At 41.0% G+C, this 19004-nt stretch overlaps 1 protein-coding gene across 3 annotated transcripts in view; it reads left to right on the top strand.

Moving 5' to 3' along the window:
- Positions 1-19004, top strand: part of KIF16B (kinesin family member 16B) — a 266306-nt gene that overhangs the window by 206602 nt on the left and 40700 nt on the right. For 2 of the 3 annotated variants that reach the window (XM_069496659.1, XM_069496657.1), the window contains one exon: positions 9381-9470. The exons of the other annotated variant lie outside the window; for it this stretch is intronic. In XM_069496659.1, the coding sequence (XP_069352760.1) occupies positions 9381-9470 (90 nt within the window). The remainder of the gene's footprint in view (positions 1-9380; positions 9471-19004) is intronic. 3 annotated transcript variants of the gene reach the window in all.

Genomic DNA, 19004 nt, shown 5'->3' with positions numbered 1-19004 from the left:
AGCCAAAGTCACAGCTAGTAAGTGACTGGGCTAAAGTCAGGATCCAAGTCTGTGTCATTCCAGAGCTTTTTATTATTTCATTCTCCCGTGATGACTGGTAGGGCCTTTACATTCCTCGCCTTGCCTCTGAATATCTGGGTAATTTAAAGGAAGATTGCTTAGGCTGTCATTCTCGTAATTTCCTACAATTTTAAAGTAGAATAATTCTTCCCATTCCTTGCCTGCTTCGCAGAGGTTTTAGGGGACAGGAGAAGCACTTCATCAGTAATGATCGTAGGTTTGAAAGGCCTCCATCTTCTAGAATCTCGGGGCCTTCATACATTCCGTCAAATTTACCTTCAGACTCCCCTTTAAGGTAAGTATGCTAAAATAAGTAGTATTACCACCTATTTTGAAGGTACTGAAATTGAATCATGAGGAAGACGTTGTTTCTGGTCACTGCAGAGGGCTGGGTTTGGGCCGGCTAGAAAGCCCCGTTTGATTTAGCACCATTTAGTAGTTACCTAGAGTACGAGTGTAATTTGGGAGTTGATTACTGGGCTCATTTCTTCATTGCACACCAGATTCAGACCAGGTTCACAAGCCCAAGGCCTTGAGGCATTTTCTGTACTTGTCAGTGATACACTTGCAAAGTAGGATGTCTGGGATTTTTCTCCATAATATGGCTGTAGAATCTTACTTGCACGGGTCTCCTACTTTCAGGAATCTTCATTCTCCAAGCTCCATACACTTCCCATCCATCTTACCAAGAGACAGGGGCAGATCTAGGATTGGCGTTAGATTCCTCTTTCCTTGCACAGTGCACTGTGTTTAGGACCAGGCTCCCCCCCTGAGGCCCAGCTTCTTCCTTCAGCTGCCGTTGAGACAGAATTTCTGCAGTTGGTTGAGCTGCTGGTTCGCAGGGCCCACTGGGGATGCCTGCTTGGTTTAGGAACTCCTTACACAGTTGTGGACATGGGCCACATGGCAGATGTTCCCTTGCCTTCAGTGTCCCTGGATGGCTGCTGACACAGTCTCTTCCTTTGTGCCCACCTGGCTGCAGAGCTCCACCCTTCCTTGGGTTCCCCAGAAAGAGAGGCATGCAAACGTTACTGAAGTTCCCTAAGGGAGCCAGAGAAGGGGGTACATTTTCTCAGAGCAGATCACCTTAAATACCCCATGAGACAATTGTGTTCTCCCTAAAGCACCAGCCTTTCCGTTTCTTCTCCCTCAGTATTCCAGGGAGCTCCAACCACCGCCCCCTTATTAAGGCAAGAAACTCAGCTCCAGCCCACATGCTCACCCTTTGTCCCCACCTGCATACCCAAATGACCCTGACATTCAGAAACAAGGGACTCTTGGGTTAATAGGGCCCACCGTCTTACAGGCAATTTAGAGACCACCTTTTGTTTTTCACTGTGTCTTTTAGGAGCTGCATACCTACATACCCCCAAATTGTTTTTCCCAGTGTTTCTTCTAAATCAGTGCTCTCTCCAAAAGGAATTTGATAAATGACATTGTTTTCTTTCTTTGCCTTACAATTTGCCCTCTTCCTCATCTCCTCCAATGCCTACTTTCTAACAAGTTTGCACAGTTACAGATAAGTCAGAAAGGGCCTACAATGCAGGTCTATCTATCATCCACGATAGAAAAGGTAATAGGAAAGTGTTCATTGGAAAGAGGCTCTGAGCTCCACCGTCTCCATTATTCATTCTTCTATTATTTCACAAATATTTATTTGGTATCTGTAATATAATTTTTTTTTTAAAGAAAAGACCATACTAGAAGCCCACTGAGGAACAGAAAAGATGAATAAGCAGTTCACGTATTCAAGGGACTATTAAGTGGGGGAAGAGAAATATGTATGGAAAAATAGAGCAGCCCAGAGCAGAGGCTCACAGCAGGGAAGCAGGAGGACTTCCAGGTGGACTTATGTTTTCGTTTGCTTGAGAATGATGGGTGGGCTTCAGTGAGCAGAGATGAGAGAAGAGACATTCTAGGCAACAAACACTGAAGTGATGAGTTGAGAATAGGAAGTAGTTCAGTTTGAGGTTAACCTCACAGAGGGGCTCTCCTTTCAGCTAGAAGTGAATAAAGAAAATAGATGAAGAGGTCTCAAAGGGAGGAGAATGAATGTAGCAACAGCATCATTTTCAGATATGCTGAAAGGATACTGAGGGAGTTGATCTTGGGTGACCTTAATCATCTCAGTAACCCAAGATCATTGTCTGTGCGGATTGAAAATCTAGAACATTTTGAAACATTCATCACAGAGAATGTACTCGGGAAGGATTTCCAAGTAGGAGTGACTGTTGAGCTAAAATAGCATCTGTGTCATGTGAATGTGTTGCCTTCGTTGGGGGTTGTCTCCGTAGTGCTGAACAGCACAAAGGAGAGAAAGCTGACCCCACAGGCTGCCTGATTTGGGGGGTTATTCTCATCGGCCCCACCAGAAGGTCTCGGGAGCCAGAGACTTTGAGGTGCTGGTCCCGCAGTGGCACCTAGAATCCAGCCTGTGAGTGAGTGAGTGAGTGAGGAGAAGAAAGATGAGCTAGGAGACCAGGGAGAGGTCGCAGTGAAGACAGCCAAGCAGATTCAGCACTCAGGGGGTGCACATGTCTATCAGGAATCAGCAAGCACCGGCACTGTCTGTACTCAGAAGGACTCGGCGATGGCAGAGGTGGATCAGGACAAGGAGTAATCAGATAGCAGGCTGTGATCTCTATGGGATATTGCTATGATTAATGGGGTGTTAGCTTCCTTTGCCATCTCTGGCTTAATTCCATTTGCAACAGTTGTGTGAGAGATTTTAATTAAATCTAATGCACTAATGCCTGTTACTACACAGATTCATGCATTTGAAATATATTTCATGTTCTCTCAAACTTGTTGATAGTGGCTGCATAAAACATTGAGTCGAATCAGTTAATGCATTAGATTCTGCCATCATGCAAACAGTGGGAGCTTCCTGTTTTCCTTCCTTCATCTCCTACCACCAGCCACAGCTTAGAGTAGAGGTGCCTAAATGTTTTTAATCACACATGCCTATCAGTTAAAAAGTTATTGAGCAGGTACACCCAATATATCTGTTGTTATTTATTTAGAAAGCATAACATTTCCTCACTATACTTATTTTTGTAACATTTATTATTTATTATAACACTTTCAGAAGTGGAGATGTAAAAAGAATAAGAGCAAAAGAAATAGAAATTCTAGTAGTTTCTTTGCACACCCCATGGATCATCTTGCCTCTTCCACTTTGGGAACCACCGGCTTGGATAATATGTATTAATTTTCATTTTCATTTCTATAATGTGTAAGGAGATTTTAATTAAACTTTATGCATTAATGCTTATTACTATACATTTACTATACATACATTTGGAATATATTTCCTATTTCTTCAAACATGTTCATAGTTACATTGCTGTATAAGACTTTATTTTACAAAATCCTGACAAAACTATTTTTAGTATATGTTAGATATTAAACCATTTCCTCCAAATCATTGCTAATGCAATGATTTTTTTAATGTATAATTGAGGTAGCTCCCCCAAATGTTGCTAAAAAATAAATATTATTGAAGAGAAGTAACTGCTTAAATGGGAGCCAGTTGGAGTATTTTTCTTTGAATGAAAAACTGTTGATTCTCCTCCTTACACAGATACACATACAACCAAATATATACTGACAACAGATCTTAAAATTGACAATCTTTAAACCAGCAAAATATGTACATAACATAAATTTTTGGAAAGCACTCAGTTGAGAATTGTTTATAAGTAAACACAGTCCATCTCAAGGACATGTTTATGGTGTTTAAGAAGTGCTTGATCATTTTATGGCCCAGAAGAGATGGATTTGTATCAGCAAGATCATTCAGAGAGAGAGAAGTAATGAATTTGCTCCTCAAAGATACGCGGTAATGATGCCTTGCGTTCTCAACATTAAAGAAATAATTGAGTGTTTTGATCTGAGTTATTTGTGGTACTGATCTTCTGTCCCTCCTCTCTGCATCAGCTCCCCATTTCATACCCAGTTGTAATAGATATTTTGCCTTTCTGTGGTTGTTTCTCACCAAACTTCTCACAAGCAGATGTTCAGCTCTAGGCGTGGTGTCTTTCCGTTGGAGAGAAGGGATGTGATCATTTTGCTATGGAGCGATCGCACGTGTGTTTTCCTTGCCCGCCACTGCCGGGTTGGCTGCCGATGTTCTTCATTCTTTGTCATCATCGTCCTTTTCTTGTTTACATGTTGATAGACAACGGGGTATTTTAATGTATTATATAAAGTGGGAAGGTTGAGCCTTTCTAATCTCTGTATTTAGCCTCAATTCTGGTGAATCTCAAGGGTGAAGAATTTGGAAATCTCTCTTATGCCTCACTGTAAACTCATGTTACAAATATATTGAGAATACACTGTCTTCTCATTGTAGTTTTTTTTTTTAAAGTTGCACTGTTATGACTAATTCAAACAGTCTTTGATTCAGACGATTCAGTGAGACTCCAGAACAGAATAACTTCTACCAAGACTCCAGTAGACATTGTTGTCCATTTTGACCAATCTGGGCCAAACCCAAATTCTCAGCTAACTAGAAAGGCAAAATAATCATAAGTACATCTCTCAGAAAACTACCAGCATCTGACATGGTACTGGGCATGTGGTAGGAGCTCAGTAAATGTTTATCTCTACAATGAGAATCCACCCACCTCCACCCCAATTAACTACCCAAGGCAGATATGCCCTTAGGGGCTTAGAATCTTATAGGATAGAAAGACATATAATTAATGTAATATAAATTAATTAGTGCAACATTAATTGTGTCATTAACATCCTGTGATGTGTGCTCTGATCATGGTGTGAACTAAGTGCTAAGGAATCGTGGAGGGGAGGGAATAAGTGATTCTTCCAGGGAGGAGGGAGTCGGAGTGGGAGTGCTGTCCCGGGAGGAACTGTGGTTTGCATGCCACCATGGGGCCTGAGCAGCAACTCCCCAGTTGCAGACAGGGGTGTGTGGCTGAAGAGGCCATTCAAAAGGCTCTTCAGAAGCTCCATAAATATGTCATATTTCTGTACTGACAAGTTGTCTGGAGTGTGAGATTTTTGTTTAACTGGGGCCTGGGGTGAGCAGTGCAGCATGGAGTTAGCCTGGCAAAGGCCTTGAATTCCATGCCAAAGGCTTGGGCCGGGGAGGGCAGTGGAACAACATCTGGTTTTTGGAGCAGCAGCACTACCAGTGGTTTGCAGCAAGGCCACTCAGACCTTAACCTGCATCAGAAGGTTAAAGACCTGGAGTGTTTGTTAAAACACAGATTGTTGCCCTACCCCCCACCCCATGGTTTCTGATTCAGTAGCTGTGGGTGAGACTTCAGAATGTGCCTTTCTAACAAGTTCCCAAGTGAAGGTGATGCTGTTGGTCAGGCTTCTCATTTGGAGAGCTGTTGGTTTAGACAGTAAACTGAAATGCTGAGGGTAGAAGTTGCTGAGATCTGTATGTGAATTTCTCAAAATATCAAGTAAGAGACGAGGCAAAAACAAACAAACAAAATCACTACCCAAAATATGCCAATAAAGATCTTCATTGTTCAACATTTTTTGAGAACTTAACCTCAGCATTTCAGTTTACTGTCTAAACCAACAGCATCGCCTTCACTTGGGAACTCATTAGAAAGGCACATTCTGAAGTCTCACCCACATACCTACACAGTGTTAATGGTTCCAGAGAGTCCTTCCCTGTTCATTAATGACAGGACTCCTGGAGTCACCATAGTAACACCCAGACAGAGGTCCCTCTGATACCTTTACTGACCTCAATAGGCCCAGTTCAAAAGTATACAGTAAGTCCTTACTTAACGTCATTGATAAGTTCTTGGAAACTGTGACTTTGAGTGATGCAGTGCACAGCAGGTCCTCCAATAACATCATTATGTTCAGCATCATGTTGTTACAGCATTGATAAGAAACAATTGGTTTCGTTATACGTTATTTCACTTAAAATCACCATGGTATGTCACTCTTCTAAGATCCAGTGACCAAGAGTTAAAAATCCCAGCTCTCCTAGAGCTTATGGTCTAGTGGGGGAGACAGACAAGAAACAACATACATTAGTAAATTCAGACCATGTTAGGTCATCAGAAGTGCTCAGTATAACAGAAAATTAGGGAAGAAGGGTAAGTAGTGTTGAATGGGGAAAGGAGATGCCATTTTACACAGGATATCCAAGGAAGGCATCACTAAGTGACTTTTGAGTAAAGACTTGAAGGAAGGAAGGGAACTAGTCATGTGGGAAAAGAACATTCCAGAAAGAGGAAAAAGCACATACAAAGTTCCTGAGAGCACACTTGCTGTGTTGCATGTCTGGTATATGCGGAATAAGCAAGGAAACCAGACTGAGCAAGGGACAGAGTGATCAGAGATAAGGAGAGGGCAGAGATGGTATGTAGAGATACTTGTGGGTCAGCAGAAGAACCTGAACTTGTACCCCAAGTGAGATGGGACACTTGGGAGGATGTCCCATTTGAGCAAAGAAGTGGCCCCACCTGGCTTAATTTTTAACAAGGTCACTTTGGCTCCCATGTTGAGAAAAGAATGAAGGGAAAAATGTAAAGGGGGACAAGAACATAAGCAAAAAGGCCAACCAGGAGGCTGTTCAAAACAATCCAAGCAAGAGATGCCGGTGCTGAGCCAGGGTGTTAACAGTGAAGATAGTGAGAGGTGGTCAGATTCTCATTCTACTCTGGAGGTTTGGCAGAAAGGATTTGCCAACTGCTTAGGTGTGAGGCATGAAAGAGAAGGAGGAACATCAAGGATGATGCAAAGTTTTTGGACTGAACAGGTAGAAGAATGACATCATCATTTACTGAGATGAGAAAGGGGAGTGGGTTTGATGAGATTAAGTTTGCCAAGCTTAGCATGTTACGTTTGAGAATCATGTCAGACATCCAAGCAGACAGTAGGATTTACGAGTCTGGGTGCAGGGGAGAGGTATGAGCATCCAAGGAGTGATCAGCATGTAAATTTAAGCTGTGAGATGAGATGAGATCACCAAAACAGTGAGTGCAGGTGGAAAATAAAACATATTCACGGATGAAGCCCTGGAGCACCTTGATGTGTAGAGGTCAGGGAGATGAGGAGAAATCACAGCAAAGAAAACTCAGGTAACAGTGTGTAGTAACCTGCAAACCAATGGAGAAGATGTCGGGAGGACCAGAGCACTATCCGAGAGCTATGTCAGATCCTTCGCGTGGGTCAAGTACAGTCAAGGCCAGGAAGTAACCAGTGGGTCTGGCAATGCAGAGGTCATTGATAACCTTGGTAAGGGTATAGGTCAGAGTAGTTTGGGTGGAATGGTGAGTAGATTGGAAAGGATTAGAGGGATAATGGGAAGAAAGAAATTGATGACATCAAAAAAAACTTTTTCGAGAAGATTTGTTTTAATGTCGGCCTCCCAAGCCTCCACATCCCTGGACATTGTGCTGGCGGTGTTCATGGTGTTCATGGTGCCTCAGTGGGGTCAGCTGAGGAGGAGAGAACCGGAGAGGAAGGCCAGCAGCTTCGCGGCCAGGAGCTGTTTCCCAAGCTCCAGTGACTTGCACACCAGCTTTGGAAACTACCCCAGCTGCAGAACACCTATGCTATTGTTTACTTAATGATTTTCTGTAAATACACTCACCTTTGTCTTCTTATGGAAATATCTTTTTCAAGGAAACTCAAAAGAAGAAACCTGCCACAATTACAAAGTTATTGTCAAAAATGAATACAGAACCAGAGCAACGGAACTTTTAAAATGTACATCCCTGTACACCCCCGAATCATCTCGTTCGCCACTTAGGGGAAGGAATGAACCAGAGAATGGCTGGGACTCAAGAGTCACTCCTAAGGCTGGGCGCGGTGGCTCACGCCTGTAATCCCAGCACTTTGAGAGGCTGTGGTGGGGGATTTCTTTAGGCCAGGAGTTCAAGACTCCCTCCTTACGAAGCTGCCCACCTGGCTGTTCTCCCATATTGCTTCTGCTCTCCTGCCGATGGCCCCGTGATTTCCATGCAGAGGATCAGGCTGAATCACTGTGCTTGAAGAGGTGTAGGAGGATGAGATTCCCCAAGGGCACGGCCCGTGCAGAGAGTCCCCTAGGTGGGACAAAGCACGTGCCTTCAGGGAGCACAGCAGGAGTGAAGACACCTGGAGGGGCCAGACTGTGGGTGCTGGGTCAAAATTGTAGGTCTTTTTCTGGGAGCAGCGTGAAGCTGTCCTTAAGGAGGAGAGGGACACCTCCCAAATCAAATGATCAGATTTGACTTTTAAAAAGACCCCCTGTCAGTCCTGTAGAGAAGGGACTGGAGGGACAGATGTGGGTGTAGAAAGTTGGGTGAGGCTGTCACAGGTCCACATGAGACCTTAGGGTCAGATGGTGCTGATGGCAAAGAATGGAAGGATAAAGCTCCAAGAGATGTTGGGGAGGGGAAAGGAGCAAGAGCTCGCGCTTGTTCCAATGCGGGGATGTTAAAACAAGGGTGGTCGGGGACTTCAGCGTCTCCGACTGACGTCCCATGGTAGGTGGCGGTGGAATGGTTTGCAGTAGAGAGCACCAGGGTTGAGCCTGGAGATACTATGTCAAGGACAGTTTTAGACAAGTAGAATTAGAGGCTCCTGTGTGACATCTAAAGAAAGAAGTCTCCAGGTTGGGTACATGGATGGGTCTGGAGCTCAGAAGAAAAGTGGGAAGTGGAGACAGGAATTTGAGACTCATTAGCCTGCGATTTACAATCGTAAAGGCTGACATGGTCCACCAGCCTCTCCTTGTCACTGTGACGTTTGAGAGCTGATGTGCAGCCGAGTTTCATCCACTCAGCCTGTTAAGGGCTGGATTGATAATTCTCTGAAAAAAAGCAAAATAAGGTTTTTTCCCTTCCTTTTTCTTTCCTTTGTCATTGTCCCCTTCCCCACCCCTTCTCTCCCCCTCCTTGCCCTCCCCTTCTCCCTCCTTTTTTTTTTTTGTTTCCCTCCTGTCCACCATGGTGTCTGGTGACCTACACCTGACATTTTGTATGGGTGTATCACTGTCACAAAAAAGTTATCCTGTGGGATTTCCTTTCTACAACCTGAGTGAAGGGCTGATGGACAGTTTTTATAACCGACTAAGAAGTGACCATCTGACTCTCACATGACATAGGCCCGTGCTGTGTATAACAAGATTTGGGAGCGAACCAAAGCTACATGTTTAAGTAGAGCGCAATTATTATTTATAAGTCTTATTTAGACAGCTAGAGTAATGCTTTCACTTCTGGAGAAATTTTACAAGCCAACTACTTTTTGTTAATTTAATTTTTAGATTATTTTTAAAAAATTTTAGTCACTTTTTCTTCTAATTAATGCTGATTCATTTTGATTTTCCTGGTTAATAGATTACTGTCCTAGATGAGACATGGACGGTGTTCAGGCGTTACAGTCGTTTTCGAGAAATGCATAAAACATTGAAGTTAAAGTATGCAGAGGTAAGTTATGAAATTATCTCCAATGAAGAACATTCATTTTATAAAGTAGGTGAGCTGATTGCATTAGCAATGTCATCTCGAGTGCTTGCGCTTCTGCACTTTCTCTTTCTCAGTATTAGCTTGTAAGTGTCATCAAGTTTTATTTCAATTTCCCATCTGGCAAAGGTAGATTTTTAATTTTTGTCCTTTGTTCCATTTCTGTTCTACACAGTTTAAACATTTTCTGAACACAAGATTTTGAAAGTGATAGTATAATGACTGTAAATGAACTCCATCCTTTTCATAAATTTCATGATGAATTTTAAATAAATATTTTAATCAATTTATAACTTCTCAAATATAAGACCTATTAAAATAAAGTCGTAATAAATTCATCAGTATAGATTTGTCCTTTTTTCTTCTAGAAAAGACTGCATTAGTGTTTAGACTTCCACTTAATGAGAAGTCAAGTCATAAGAGTTATTTTGCCACCTAACATGATGGGGGGAGCTAGGATTATAAATACGCAGTTATCTAGTAGCAAGAAAGCATTTCATGCATTGGATCAGATATCCAGGGTGTATTGATAAATTAGTAATCTTTTCCTTTTTGGACAAAGACTGGTTTTTAAAATAATTTTAAGCAAAGAATAGTATTCCTAGAATGAATGTGTATTTTCTAAATGATCATGATGATTTTACCTGAATTAAAGGAAGCCTTGCATAGATAACAGCTTTTTGGGAATTTTGGGTTGAACTGAGTGCATATCAATCATTAGTCACTGTCTAATTAGCTTGCTTTCACTAAGTATTGCTTTTCAACACTGTTTTTACTGTTTCTTAAGACATCCTAAAATATACTTTAGTTAGAAATTTAGTTCCCTAATTTGGTTCACGTTAAATAAACAAATGTTTCCCTACCATTCCCATCCTTCTACCCTTTCTTGTCTGATATACAATACAAAGAGAAATAACTTTCTGTAAATAAAATAGTTCCTTCATATACAGAAGAATCTTGAGCCCAGGTAGAATTAAGCTCTCTCTGAAAGTCCATATTGTTAAGCTATTATACTAGTATTCTATTAAAAATTGAAGGAACTGCAAGTATGAATTATAGTTCATTGTTCCCAAGAGGCTTCAGTTCCAGAAGTAATTGCATCAAAATCAATTTATTAAGTTTGTTTCTACAGTTTACCCTTCATGTCCCAAATCAATGTTGACAATAAAAAGTAGAAGTATTGTGCACATATTAAATGTGCAGAATGTTTGCGTTCAAAGTGAGCTTTGCAGTTCACTAACTGCTTGGTTATAAATTTCTATATCAGTATTTTAGTAATGTACAGATTTTACATATTTTATTAGTGTCACTGAATTCCCCTGGTGACGTAGACTGTACTCAGGTGTTACGGTAAGGCACTCAGGTATTACCCAATCATATGAGGCTTTGAGCTATATTCTTAGTGCATGAGAAGCCATGGTGCAGTATTAAACAAGGTAATAAAGTGATCCAATTTGTGCTTTTAAAAAGCTGTTTTAATGGCCATATGCAGTATGGATTACAGGGGTGCTGGAGAGCTCAAATCCAGAATTCTATTTTAGACATATTAAATTTGAGGATGCTTTTAAACTCCCAATTGGACATATCAAAAGAGATGAAGGATAGAAGCCTTGAGTTTAAGGAAGAAGGATATTGTGAACCTTCCCTTAGAAATACAAGCCATTGTTTGGATGAAGAATAATGAAGAAAAATCCTTCTATTTCTGTTACAATAATTAAGAAAAAGCCTATATTTCCATTTTAATCTCTAGCTAAGTTTCAGTGTTCAGATCATTATAATCATAGATGACAGACTAGGATCTAAATGATGACCAAGAATGGTGGAAATTGCTTTTCTATGTTGAGTTCAATTTTGAGACTTATAAATTACTCTCTCATATGGACAAAAAAATATTGGTTATGAGAGAGAACCCACAGACACATGTGTGCATGTATTTGAAAGAGGACATATCACGTGAGTAGTCATTTGAAACAATGTGTTAAGCTTCTAAAACAGACACCACATGTTGAAAGGTTAAGCTTTCTTGATCATAAACCCTGAGGCCTGGTGCCAGCGCCAGCCTGCGTTTCCATAACCACAACTCGGACCGATTTCCTTCCCATTTCCACAGCGCTTACCGTGCACCAGGTGCTGGGCCGTGCATCTCATGTGTTTCTCCCGAGAGGAGGTGCAGGGACTGTCACTGCAGATGTACATACTGGGAATGGGAGACAGGAATAACTTGCCTGGTGTCACACGACTGGTGAGCAGAAGCCAGTATAGAAACCCAGGCAGCTTCACTCCACTTCCTGTTTCTAAACCAACAATAATATAAAAATGGGGAAAAATTATTTCTCAAAACACAGTAGTCTGTTATTCTGATATCTAGATAAATCTTACTGCAATCAGAAGAGAACAGGATTGTTCGCTTAACATTTTTAAGATGAAGGTAAATATCAAGTTGAATATCAACTGTCTTTCTTTGTATGAAGTTGGTTTTTCTTTTGTGCAAGTCAACGTCACATTGTCTTCTTTGCTAAGCATTTGTTGGCACTTGAGACCAGTGTTCATTAGGTATTTGTCAGTTATTATTGCTTTCATTAGTGCTCATATTATTACCATCTCTGTATATGATGTTAACCTTCTTGAAGTAATCAGCATCCTCCAAGTGATCTCTTTGGCCTGACAGCATCCAAGAAATCACTCGAATTGTTCAAGACATAACTTTTTCAGGAAAGCCAAAGAGTTGATGCAGAAGGATCCTGAGAATTTCCTCTCATGGATGAGCGTCTCATAGCCAAGTGGGAACATGTTTTATTTTCCTCACTCTTTCACCAGATCGGGCTCCTTATTTCTATGGAAGTAGACAGCGATTCTTGCTCTCTTAATTGCAATGGTAACAAAATGTTTGATGACAATATATTTTTTAAGTGACACATATTAAATTTACCAAGTCATACAAGGCTCTAGAATTTTAATCAAGTTGAAAAATATTGAAAAGCACACTGGAATTCAACACATAAAGAATTTTTAATGTGCTTACCAAAATAGAGAATCTCTTGTCACCTCAAAACTTCAGTTTTAGTTATAGCCTATGATCTTTTGGAACTATGTCTAAAATTACATCCTGTTTATTCACATTTCCTCTGGAGTTTAGCCATGTTCTCTTGGGGAATATACTGTTAGAACAGTTTTATGTAATAGTTCTCTTCATGGAGGTTTCTTTTTCTTTTCTTTCACTAATGTTTTTTTTTCCGCTATAATAAATGACACATTCATGGTAAAAGATTGACATCATTCAAAGACACATACATGGAATGTGAAAGTTTTCCTTAATCTGACCCCCAGAGCTAACTGTTTGCATTGGCCACCAGGAGGTCTCCTTGGGTCCAACTCTGCGTTCAGACTCACACAACTCCCATGACCTATAGACTCAGAATCAGGTTCCCTGGGGAGGATACAGGTGAGGAGCCACTACTTGCCAGCAGGGCAGAGGCTTGGAGAGGGCCTCCCAGCAATCTCTGCAGCCATCCACGCAGCTGTCTGAGAGCCATTCTGTTTGCCCCACCTCTTCCAGCTGATAGCTTAGGTGCACAGAGATGGACCCACATAGGCAGGTGTGAGAACAGCTCTGGCCTAGAATCCTATGCCACAAGGGAGCCATTATCTCTTGTAACAACTCCATAGGCAGAACTTCCAGAGTCCCTACAAGGGACATACTGAGTTACCGGTCACCTCCCTCGGAGCAGCCTAAAGCTATGGCTTCCCACCAGATGGCTGCCATTCCCCTGTCCAGAAGCACCGTAGCAGTGGCATGGGAAGTGCTACTATGGGCAATGCCACCTAGCAACAAAGTTGGCGCATCACCTTATGAGGTTTCCAGAATCCTGTTGATGGACATTTGGGTAGTTTCCAAATTTTTGCTGTTGTGAACATTTGCTCTGTGAACATTCTTGAGTATACCTACGTGTCTTCTGATTCATGTGAAGAAATTTGGTACTTGCTCAAATGTTCTTAAAGATCTAATTTATGAAAAACCAAGATCAGGAAAGAATACACTGAAAGTTGAGTAGGCTAAGAACCCTGAGGGCCGTCACCCTAGCGAGAAGGTTTTAAGAATTCCTTAACCATCTTTCAGCTAAGTCTTCTAATCGCTCTGTTTGCTCACAGTCATTTGGGTCATTATTTACTGCAGTGTGTTCTCAGGGGGAATGATGTGCTGGTCAGCTGCCGACCCCGCAGGGATACGTTATATACACTTGGGTGGTGAACCAATTAAAGTGGTAAGGAGTTGTTGATTATTAGATATAAGATATGTCTCTGAAGAAAATTACAAGCAGAATGAACTTAGGGATTGAAAGGACAAGAAGCCACTGGGTTCTACAAAACTCTGGGGAGGTGGGGGTGGAGGGCAGAGGAAAAGCAGAAACCAAAGAAAAATGTAGTCCATTTATTATTATATGGTGACAAATTTTATGAATTGCAAAAAAGCTAATTTTTTTTTGCCCTCTGTAATACTGAAGAGCAGATTAGCTGCACACAGTCTCTGATCATATGCAAATGTTATGCCTGTTCTGTTGTCAGATTCACTGAGTGGGCCGAGTGCTTCTGACTGGAGGTACTGCATTATTCAGGGTTTTTTAAACTGTTGTTTTATTTTTATTTATTCATTTTCTTTAATCTTAGCAGTTTCTTCTGGATGCCAAATAGGTTTCGTGTTTTGTTCTGAATTAATTTGTCCTCTTGATCTATTGACATGTATTATGCAGGATAATAGCTCCTCCTGGCTTTCATTTTCCGCTCCCCTTCGTTGCCCTTGTATGGAATCTTAATCAAATTAAACCCTGTGTTTTCCAATTCCACATCTGTAAGATGATAATGCCACAGCTAGTTTGTAAAAGACTGCGAGAGCCTCAGATACAATGTGTTATTGAAAGCATCTACGAACTATTACGTAGCATCTGCTAGACAGCATCTTTGAAATTTTATCATGCAAATCATTTTTGCAGTGCTCTTTTTCTGTATGAAAACCATGTATTTTTTGACTCTATTAAAATCAGTGTAAGCCTTTTAAATATCAATCAAGTTATGTTCTCAGAAACAAAGGCCCTGTTCTCTTTTTATTTCTGAAGAGGAGGTAGAGTTACTGTTTCTGTCTGATGTGCATGAAGCTTACCTGTGGATCCAAATTACAGTCTGAGAGTCCCTCAAGACAGAAACATAGCTCATCAAGAAGCTAAAAAAAAAGTTTTAAAACCATGTCTCCTTTCATCCATTAGAGTGAATAGTGAAGACCTCATATACCCCCCTCACTTTTTGGGTGACTGGTCTAGTGGGTTCCGCATGTGTTTAATGAAGTAATGAGACATGGGGCTGAAAGGGCCGAGGCCCACTGAGAGAGCTGCTGCTTCTAGGAGGTTCAGAAATGCCAACCCCTGTCTGATTTTTTAAAGGACTTTATTTACATTTAACACATTTAATACATTTGACAAGGAGTCGGCCTTCCGAGTGCTAGAGCCTAATGGGCACTGCTACGGACCGGATGTGTGTGTCCCTCCCAAATTCATGTATTGAAACTTAATCTCTAATTTGTTGGTATTAAAAATGGGGCCTTTGGGAGGTGGCTAGATCATGAGGGCAGAGCCCCCATAAATGGGATTAGTGCTCTTATAAAAGAAGCCTAAGGGGTCTTGCCCCCACCTTCCACTACGTGAGCACACAGAAAGTGCCATCAGTGAGCATATCTCACCTGATACTGAGCCCACTTTCACCTTGATTTTGGACTTCCCAGCCTTCCGAACTGTGGGCAGTAAATCTATGCTTTTTATAAATCACCCAGCGTAAGGTATTTTGTTATAGTAACTGGAATGGACGAAGACAGGCACTTTGCCTCTCAGGGCAGTAAAGGCGATTAAGCATTGGAATTGCATCATTGAGATCCTTTTCATAATGCTCTTGGCTAGGAGTGATTCTGAAGCAGGTTTGTGTTGGTCTGCCTTAGAGGCAAGAAAATGAACCACAAATGAGACATTTGTATATGTTAAAATGCAGAATCAAAACAAGTGCTAAGGGAACTTTTAATGTCTGTGCATTGGGAGAGTGTAAGTTACATGGAAGAGTCTGTGTAGCCTGTGGAAGAGTCTGTGTAGCCTGTCTGCATCGTAACTGAGTTACCACCGTGAGTCGTTAGAGTCCCCAAGTGTCAAACACAATCAGCCTCAATCAGCCACATCCCTAAGGGGGCTCCCTTCTCCCTGCAAAGCTGAGGGAGGAACAGGTTTTGAGAGCCTCCGGGTAAAAATGGAAGACTGCTGTGTGAGAGCAATTGTTCTGTCTCACATCTGGAATTCTCCCGGTGCCCAGTAAACACCAGTGGGAAGGAAGAAAACGATTAGGCAATAGGTTATTTAATTTGTATATGGACTTTCAGTTTGGGCTGAAAGAACCATTTCTCACCTTCTTTATTTTCCAGGCAACACCAAAGAAAGAAAAGAAAAGAAACCAGCTATTGGCCTTGTATTTGTCTTGGACAGCTATTTGCCATCCATTATTGAAATGCATTATAACAGTTTTATAACCAACATTTCAAGATTAATGTAAAAATTGCAAATAAACTCACCACCCAAATTATAATGCTCCCAACCGTAGCCACAGGGAGTATCCAGTAAGTCTTAGATAAATTCAGCTGCACCAAGCAAGCCCTCAGCCTCCTTGAATTTTTAAACATCAAACAGCTATGCAGGCAAAAATAGAATGCTGCCAGCTTCCTGACCTCGTACGTTATCAGAGGCCCAGGTATTCACTGTGTGGTTTGCATCACACCATTCTCTTCACCTCGTAGATAAGCAGCATTTAAATCACTGCTCTCAAGGGTGGGTGGAGGGCCGTGAGCATCTGAATTACCTGGGCAGCTTTTCCAAAATATGTAGACCCGGGCCCCAAACTAGCAATGTTTGATCCAATAAATCTGACGTGGGGCCCAGGGGTGTGTAGTTGGGGAAGAAACATCTTGCAAGTGCTGCCCTCCAGACCACTAATGAAGGTGCTGCCCATCCTTTCTTTTTCATGTATCCTGGGAACATTAGTTGCTTTTCATTCGTATAGATCACCAAATCTAAAAGGTGATTTCCAGTGACGAATAACCTTGTCAAAATTAATGACAGACTAGTTCAAACCTGGACGACGAAGAAGAAATACTGTTGTCTCTTTGATCACCAAAGACGTGGGTTTGTATCTTGCTTCCCTTGGCAGCAAACAAGGGAGCTTCCATAGCAGTGAGCTTGAAACTGTTGGGACATTGTGAAATGTCAGCATCCCAAGGCACCCTAACAATTAGTAGTCTAGTTTTTCAGTTTAGAAATGAGGAGTCAAGTACCTAGAGAGAATTTTGTTCTATGTCACACCGGAACTTATAGATTGGAGCAAGGTTCATGTCTCCTGATTCCTGGTCCTGTGTTCTCTCTCTGAGCCTCCCTCTCTATGACCATGTTAATTCAGCAAGGGGAAATTTGCAGAATGCCCCACATGAGATCCAAGATAAGAAAATCTGTTCCCTGTAAAACTCTGTTGCATAGCAAGTCCCCATGGATGGTAACTAGATAACTAGAAATTGGGTTCCTTCTATTGAATATCATTACAATGACGGGTTCCTTATGTCTCAGTTCCTTAAAGAGACAGTTAGCCTCTTAAGAGATGGAAAATGCACACACACTATTTGAGTTAGTTCAGCTGCATATTTATTCTTAAAAATGCAATATTTAATATTCACAGATCTGTAGTATTTCTCACTTTCAAAAATTGTTGCAGCCTCCATGAATGTCCTCAAATCTGTGTTCACTGGCTCATGCCTGGATGAAATTGACACTGGGCTTTGGGAAAAGTGAGACTTTACATGGAAAAGTTACAGTCTTTATACCAAATGTAACTAGAAGTTGATGCAATCCTAACTCTGTTTCCAAGTATGAGTTTATACCTGGGATGATTCCACATTTTAGCACTTCAGTGACAATAGGACAGCATCTTCTGATAGTGATAGGTCCTAATTGTAATCACTGGCTGCTCCACAAGGACCACTACTGAAGAATTCTGCCTCACTCCTTCATTTAGCTGATGTTGCATGAGGCTCCAGTATGTGCCAGGCTCTGGGCTAGGTGCTCATAAATATTGTGTAGTATGTTCTCAAGTTAGCCTATCAAAGGTCTAAAGGTAGCTCGTTACTCCCTTAATAATCTGACTAGGTTGTCCTAAAGAGTTGACGCTTTATGCCTCTAACAAATCAAACTTGGAAGAGAATTGCTTATTTGTTTGTGAGTATATTTCTCGGTGACAGCTGTTCTTAGAAGGCCTTGGGAGCTGCTATTAATTTTGAGTAGTCAGAGATGCTTCCATCTAGTCAGCTGTGAGAATTATGGCAGCCTTTTGATGAGTTTTCATTATTTGCATTTCTCAAAAGCTGGAGTGGCTGAAATTTACAGCCACAAACCTACAGGGTGCAAATGTTTCAAAAGCTGCCAGTTATCATGTAGGTGCACCTACTTGGCAAAAGACAGGTTATAGCAGATTTGACCAATTAGAGTGCTATGTTGAATTTTTCCCTCTAATCTGTAAAAACTGGGTACTAGTTAGGTAGACAAGTATCACAAAAGTAAAGAAAATGACTAGTAAATGAGGAATGATGACAAAGTACATTTTTATCACTTGTTAACAGAAAAATTTTTCCTTTTCCTAATAAAGACTCCACAACTTTATTAGTTCTTAGTTTTCTTTTAGTGATTTATAAGCCAGTTTTAGCTGCTTAATTGTTAAAAATCTTAAAAGATAGGCAAGGCCTTTTATTACCCATTTTAATTTCTATATTTTAGGGCTGCCATTTATATCCAGTGTAATAACAATGCCATTTATCAAAATGGCCGGTGCTGTGTCTGTTGCCTCCAAGACCACCTACGCTTAATACAGGGTCTGGCTAAACTAAAACGTGAACTTGGCCAAGAGAGAAAGGCTTTTAATAAAGGCAAACTTTTCCATTACATTTACTTTGTCTTCTTGATGGCGGCAAACTGGCTGACCTATCTTATTATAACGTAATAAACATTGAAGGCAGGATTTGAGCTTGATGACTCTTAGAAGAAAATCGAGCTGTGTCCATGCACTAGGAATTAGAGAAAAATCAACTTGTAGATGAAAATTTCACTCTGGGATCATTAAGAAATGCTACGGTATCAACAGAGAGAATGCTGACTGTATTTCTAATATACGTGCATCTACATATAGCTAGCTAAATGGATACATGGGTGGTACACAATGCTTCCATTTTCCCAAACCAGGGGTTCACAAATAATTATATAAAATGGCTGTGCTAGTTTTAAATAACTACTAATTGTCTTATCTTACTCTGTTGAAAATTCTTCATTTAGATCTATTTTTCAACCTGAAAATTAGAGGCTTGTTGGTCGAACGTTCAAAATAAAGCTAATTACTTGAGTTTTTAGACGTCCCATGCACTAAAAAAGGGAAAGATAA

The sequence above is a fragment of the Eulemur rufifrons genome, chromosome 20 (assembly GCF_041146395.1).
Source record: "Eulemur rufifrons isolate Redbay chromosome 20, OSU_ERuf_1, whole genome shotgun sequence".
NCBI lineage: Eukaryota > Metazoa > Chordata > Mammalia > Primates > Lemuridae > Eulemur > Eulemur rufifrons.
This window is presented reverse-complemented; position numbering and strand designations above follow the sequence as displayed.